The 6,926-nt window shown below is 48.0% G+C and overlaps 3 protein-coding genes across 3 annotated transcripts in view; 2 read left to right on the plus strand and 1 right to left on the minus strand.

Annotated features, from left to right (window-relative positions):
* Positions 1–2,589: 2,589 nt before the first annotated feature.
* LACBIDRAFT_314602 (uncharacterized protein) lies at positions 2,590–2,760 on the minus strand (the record flags this gene model as incomplete). The annotated part of the gene is made up of 1 exon (XM_001889110.1): positions 2,590–2,760. The coding sequence occupies one exon, from the start codon at positions 2,758–2,760 to the stop codon at positions 2,590–2,592; it is 171 nt and encodes a 56-aa protein (XP_001889145.1).
* Positions 2,761–3,977: 1,217 nt separating this feature from the next.
* LACBIDRAFT_314603 (uncharacterized protein) lies at positions 3,978–4,184 on the plus strand (the record flags this gene model as incomplete). The annotated part of the gene is made up of 1 exon (XM_001889085.1): positions 3,978–4,184. One exon carries the CDS (start codon positions 3,978–3,980, stop codon positions 4,182–4,184), a length of 207 nt encoding a protein of 68 aa, XP_001889120.1.
* A 2,410-nt stretch (positions 4,185–6,594) lies between these two features.
* LACBIDRAFT_334332 (uncharacterized protein) overlaps positions 6,595–6,926 on the plus strand; it is a gene marked incomplete at both ends in the record, with an annotated part of 2,190 nt that continues 1,858 nt past the window's right edge. Inside the window, 2 exons of the mRNA XM_001889086.1 lie at positions 6,595–6,657; positions 6,832–6,872. Coding sequence (XP_001889121.1) covers positions 6,595–6,657; positions 6,832–6,872 — 104 coding nt within the window. The remainder of the gene's footprint in view (positions 6,658–6,831; positions 6,873–6,926) is intronic.

The raw sequence follows: 6,926 nt of genomic DNA on the forward strand, positions 1-6,926 counted from the left end.
ACATGTGCTGGTACAAGATGTCAATGGCATCAATGCCTTCCCCAGAGTCAGAGCACATGACATTCAACCTTTCTTCAGCATTGCCACCTCTGTGCAAAATAAAGTCCATTGCAGATTTAGCCCAAATATAGAGCCCTGCAGCTCTTTCTTACAAGAAAAGATATTTTATCTGGACCAGGCCAATTCCAATGCAGTGATGTTTGCAATCTAGTCATGTGAGAGAATCTTGTAGTAAAGTAAAGCTCAAGGTCATCAGAGGTCTGATCAGAAACTTTATCTCCAGTATGAAGATAGATAGAGTAACTAATGGAATTCAGTGAATTTTGAATATCAAGATAGCGACGACTTGTGATGAACAGTTTGAGAATTTTGGGAAGCTGCCAAGACCAAGATTTCAATGATGGTAAAAGTTTCCAGTATTGGTCACATTCATCCAGAGCATCAATAACAACAAGAATAGGTGTTTCAGTCTTCTGGAAGACCTCTTGGACTGGTTTGACAATTAGATGCTCAAACTGATTGGAAATATCAAGACCTCTGATGTTAGCTTTCTGTGTCTCCAATGCCTTAGCTATAGATTTTCCTAAAGCATTGTTTCCTAGTGCAAGATCCAAAGCAAGGTGTCTCCACAGATTGTCTGGATCACAAAACTCAGCCTGATCACGCTGAAAGAAGAATTGCCCAGAGAAAGATTCAAAGTCAGCAACAACAGTTGAAGCAATTGTTGTCTTTCCAGCACCAGGGCTTCCAGATAGCCAGAGAATATTTGGCATGTTAAGATCATGAAGCCATGCTTGGATGTCTCTGAGAACATTCATACAAGTTCCAGGCATGCATATCTCCCTTTGCTTATGTGATGGAGCCTTCAATTCTTTCAACCATTCATTTTTCTAGTGAATCATCTAATATCAGTTATGAAGAAATTACTTAACATAACATACCTTTGATTCTTCCATCCTCTCATTGATTTTGTGTGGAAGTTGTCCATCATTGTTGTAGGTGACCTGGATAATGAAGATGCAGATTAGCATGAACCTTCATGTAATACTTGCCACTAACAGTATTTGCAGCAATAATCACAGCATGGCCCATCTGAATATCCTGTGCCCCTGCCAGAACGCTTACTTGATGCACTAGAAAAAGTTTGCAAGAGGAATCAAGAAAAGAGAAGATTGGAAGGTGTCAGATAATTAGCTCACTGGATTGTTTTGCCACTGTAGTATCAGCCTCTATACAAATCTCCTTGGTTTCAATCCCTGTGAGATCTTAACAACTAATGGAAGAATAAAAAGAAGATAATTTGACATACTACTTTTGTATATATTTCCTTGACATGCCTGAAACTTAGTGACAATGAGTTGGTTAAATGACAGAAACAATTCACATACATTGAAAGTGCCCATGGCTTCATTCAACTTGCCCTTGAGCTCCTCTATGTATGCCATATCTTCTGTGAAACTTGGAAACCTCCTCCCTTGGGTGGGTTGAACATCTGCAACTCTTTCTTTCAAATAGTTCAAAACTCTCGTGAGTCTCCCAGATTCAATTGGTATCAGCAACAGATATACCAAAACCACACACCCTTTGAGATGCTCAAGCCTTGATTGCCAAGCACGCGGAATCTGATCCTTCCCATTATACTGAACAACCCGCTCAACCTGCCCGATGAGATTCTCCGAGAACTCAGCCCAGGCTTTCTTATTGGATTTAAATTTCTATTTCTCACCATTAGATAGATGAAGCAGATCAGCTTGATCAGCAGTACAGACCTTAGTCATGCCAATGATGGCCAAGGTGTCGGCGACAACCGCTTTCAAACTCGGCGAAAAAACATTCCCAGACATAGCGACAATCTCGAGTGCCTGAAGACCACCTCTGCCGCAATCTCGCAGAAAGTCACCCGCTCCGGGATCCAATCCAAACATATTGTCGGTGCTGTTGGTGCTGCTAGCGATGTTCACGTTCATGGTGATGGTGGTTGATGAGAAAGACGAGAGGCGCCGAGAGGCGGTTGCGGTTGCATCGCCTCATGATCAGGGCAGGTCATCATGTGAGCCCACTCGAGAGGCGCCGGAAGCGCTTCCCTCTCAACTCTCGAGTTCAACTTATTACCTATTTAGACGAAGGTATTTTATTTAGGGAGGAGAGCTCATTTGCTTCCTCAGTTAGACCCTCACTTAATCCTACAGAAACACTGCGGCGTTTGAGCCGTTTACGCTCTACTAAGTACACTCGGTTTCGCAATCGAAATGGATAATCGTGAGACCGGAACGACTGAAACTGAGACGCAAAGTATAACCGCTTCGACTTTCTGCTGCACAAAACTCCAGTTGAGCAACACGCTTTATGCATCTTGTATTGTGATGCATACCTTCCTTGCTATTTTACTTGATACTGGGCACAGCCGTCGATGTAAGACGCAAGCTAAACTTGGGTGTGAGCTTCAAAATAATTGATAATTGCAATGATGGGGGTCACCGTGCTCAGTCTTTACTCAAGCCGGCCACACTGCAACCTCCCTACGGCGAGCCTCCATAAAGTCAATATTCGCCAGAAGCCATCAACATTTTTTGACGACGTTTAGCTCGTTCACCGTTCAACCATCGATCTCTGGCAAGGAAAGACGAAGTGATCCTGCCCAGGGTAGGTAACATTGCGCCGCCAGGCCGGTTCCAGTCTCAAACAAATCTGGACGAAAAGAGAGTGCCTCAGCGAGAGCTCATGATTGAATAAAGAACCACCAAACTCGCGCCGCGACATCTTTACGTTGACGCCTATTGAGCAATACATTAACAACATCTTGGAATGATAAAAGGTGGAGTACTCACTTGATAGCAGGGGTTCACCGATCAGTCACGATCATCCGCTGCACCTGCTACACCTTGAGGGTTGTTGAGTGGGATTTGAAGTTGGCAGTACAGTTGCGTGATTGGAGGTCTTGATTCTCTGTCACTGGCGCTCAAATGTTACCCCGTAGCGCCCACCTTCGTCCTTCCAGTGGCCTAGGTTGTCCGGATTGCATTTCGTGTAGGGAGGGACCGTAAAAAAAGTGGGAACTATCCATAGATATCATGCTGACGAGCCCCTTCGTCAATCATGAGGAATAACATAGTGCACGGTTTGCGATATATTAAAGGACCTAATTTTAGGTGTCATAATAATGAGCGGGAGAACGGAGAGCGAAACAGCAAAGAACTCCTTGCCGTTCTTATGCCAATCCACGGGGATTCAGGAGACAGAGGCACGGCAGAAGTGGCCCGCTGGCCCCCAACAAAGTTGAAGCCTTGTTAAATACGTATTTGAAGATTATTCGTAGACAGGAAATCGTCTACAAATACGGCGTTGGGGCGAGGAAGTCATACGTTCTGGGCTTCATTTTAGGGACAACACTGGAATCTGACGACTAACGAAAGGATTGATAAGAGTTCAATTGGCAGAGGGACAAAAAATACATTACTGGAATCGTATGTTGGTATGAGCCGCCGTAGGAACGACTCCTGATTCTCGCAAAAGTACCTAGAGCACCAGACATAGGGCCATCGCGTAGGCCAGAATAAGCAGACATCCTAGAGCACCAACCAGGTCATAATGAGCACAAGTTCCAGTGGGTGCCTTTTCCGCAACGAACGACAGAGGTCAAAGAGGAGACGTGCTTGTTGTCATGTTTACAAATTTGAACCAGGTTTGATCTTGACCATCATCATGGGCTCGTCCTCGACCAACACATTCAACACGTCGCGCGGACTACAGGGCCGCTAGCTGTCGCTCTCATTGGCTCCGCCCCCTCAAGACCTAACACTAGGATGATATAGTGATCCGTTCACCTTCACGAGTTCGCCTGAGGACATTTGATGGCTGAAGCAGGGTTGGATAACTGAGGTGCGTTTGCCATTCATGCCGCCTGTTTCGCTTTCTAATATTAGTTCTTTGAAGCCCCGCAACGTGCTACTACGTGGCGGTTAGCTGGGCCTCCAAGTATGGCCACTACAATGTGCAGTATCACCTCACCCGAAAGCTACGAAACCCCAGAGCACTGCTGCCGTCTTTCACCCTCAATACTCTGCTCCATACACCTGGCATTTCCAATCCCTTCCAGCTCCACCGTCCGACGTTACCTCCCGTCGTCTCAACTCCTGATCGCCTTGGATGCTGTGGCAATGTTGCAGTGTTGGACAATTGCCTAGAGAAAGCCTTGGCGATTCTGCTCGTACGACGTGCCACAGATTCGACAGCCTACCATCCTTTTACATCGCCCCCGTCGTGCAAGAAGAGGCACACTGTCGCGAGACTACGGTCGTCGGCCACAGACCAATCGGCGCCTTTAACCAACCGGATTCGCAGACCTGCTTCCAGCGCCAATCACCATAGCTCTTGACCACCTCCCACAAGACGCCCAACCCCCGTCATCTTCGACCGAACGGCAGACGACTCACATTTTCCTCGATCAGGCCACTCTTTTCCCCTTCCGCTGGTCCGATTACTTTCTAGGCTCTACACCCGCCTTCCTATCAGAGTGCTCATCTTACTGCGGATTCTTTTCAAGCCCTCGGTGCGACGAATAGTACTACCTCAAATGGAATCCAATCATTTCCGTCGGCTGCAGTTTGCGTGGCGGGGGTGGATCCGGAGCCTGAGGATAACGAGGCTTTGGGCGACTCACTAGCCGAAGAACCGACCGTGGTCAGATTTCAAGTGAAAGCGAGTAAACGACGGACCAAAGTTTTGCTAGGCGTCTTGGGTGCCATCCTTATCGTCAGCTTGGTGGTGGTTCTTGCTGTTTATTTCGCGGTGGTGAGGAAGGAGGATAACGTTGAGGGGAGTGCTGGTGGGTCGAGTGGATCGCCAACTGGGATTGGGACTGCTGCAACGACCTCGATTTTGGACACGAAAAGATGCACAATGACCAACGGCAAGCTTGTTCGATGTACTTCTCCACCTTCCCGGCATAGTCCAGCATGTTGGGAAGCAAGCCAGGTCCACCAGCGAAGCACGTACTTGGGCCTAACTTTGGATGCGGATTGTCAAGCTCAAGATCGACTGTATGCGCCTTCATATTGAGTCCGCGTAGGTGGGTGTCCTTTTTGATTTCAACCTCCTATTGTCTCCTTTTTGGCCCTTTCTTCGCGTTTCTTACGCTTTCGTCTTCCACCAAGCTCGGCGCATATTGGTTCCTATGACTGCAACTTCACTTTCGTTCGCAATTTCTTTCCTCCGATTTACCCTCCAATCTCATTATTTCACTTGTTTTCTTCCCCCCCTCTTTTGCGCCCTCCATCCAACAGCTCAACTCACCCATTTTCCTACCAGTCTGTCCTCTGCCTCAGTCGTGCTTTCGAAATCTTAGCCAGGACAGACGAACGACATCTTTGGAACCCTCTTGCATCGTCGTTAGGATGCCTTGAAAACAACCCAAAGCATCCGAGTTCTTTGAAGATGTTCGGCTCGTTGAACCCAGCTTCTTTTACGCGAAAAGTCTCTTGAAGAGCGGCTGGAGATCAGCTCACTAGAAGGTAGATGGGGTTTCTGGAAGAGTAACTGGAGATCAGCTCACTGGAAGGTACACGGAGTTTCCAGTGAGTGTGCACCTCCTTCTCATGCTAGTCTGGTGGTTAACGAATCGACCGACAGCTAGTTCTTGTACTATGTCTCAAGAAGATCTATCGCATTCTCTGCAAGCCCCAGTCGGGTTCTTGGGGGGTAACCTCTGGGTTTCCTCCGCTGTTGTCGTCTTCTGCTGTATCCGCGCATGCCTTTTGGGTTATCGATCCCCTTTCACAGCTTTGTCATGGATGCACGCTGGAACAGCTTCCCAAAAACTTCATATACGCGAGCTGCTCCCCCTTTCCCATTATCTCCACCTCTACACACCTCACAACCCCCGCTCGTCGCCCGGAAAGTCCCAACCCTCTGCGTCCACTCCTCGCCATCATCGCCTTCTGCTGATTGCACGCACTCTGTCGATGCAGCAACTGCAAGGACCCAGAGTACGAGCTGCTCTTGTCTTTCGGATGGAGAAGTGTCAACGACAGTAGAAACCCATTGTTATCAACTTCCATATTTCCATCCACGCCTTGCCTTTGCCTTGTCAGTTAAAACGTGCAGCATTGTTCTTCATCTACATACCCCAATTTAAAGGACCGTCATCTAGAGACTTCTCACCTTCGGATCTCTCTGACGTGAGGATCCAGCCTTTAGATTCGTTCCTCCTTCAACTCGAATTCATTGTTGTTTTGAAGGATGGGACGGCCACTGGGACCTGCTTTTCTCCTGTGGAATCATCGTCGTGCTTCATCATAACTCCCCTCGGACTGCCGTCTATATACCGGACCCCTCTCTTCGCATTCAGGCCTGGCGGTGGGATTTCGTTGGCTTTCTCATTGGGTTGAGAGCTGCTGAACCCATTGTTCTCTATATCTCAGTCTCATCAATTCGATTGGTCGAGTATGCATGTCGTCCCGACTGCACATGCGCAGGGGTCCGACTTCTCCGGACAGGCGGGGTCCTGTCAGACATCGCATTATGTTCGAGTCACGAAATGAACCTGAATCTCCACCCTATGTGAAGACTCACTGAGCCTAGATTCCTCGACGCGAAATGTGCAGCATCTTTGGAGAACTGGCCGGAGACCAGCTCGCCCGAGCATCCGTGGAGTTGCCGGTAATGTTACGCGTCTTTCTCATGTTGATCATGCTAACGAATCGACCAACAGCTGGCTCTTGGACTAATAACTCAAGACTGGAGAGTAACCATCGCATTTCTCCTGCAAGTCTCACCAAGTCGCCTTCCGTACCATTGGGGAAGACTTACCGTTTTCCTCTGACGTCGTTGTAGGCCTCTCGCTTGTGTTTCACGGTGTTGATCCGCTTCAACAGGTTGGTCGAACCAACCTACGGAGTTTCCCATACCCAGTGTTCTCGGACGGGCGG

This window comes from Laccaria bicolor, genomic scaffold, assembly GCF_000143565.1.
Source record: "Laccaria bicolor S238N-H82 LACBIscaffold_62 genomic scaffold, whole genome shotgun sequence".
In the NCBI taxonomy this organism is placed as follows: domain Eukaryota; kingdom Fungi; phylum Basidiomycota; class Agaricomycetes; order Agaricales; family Hydnangiaceae; genus Laccaria; species Laccaria bicolor.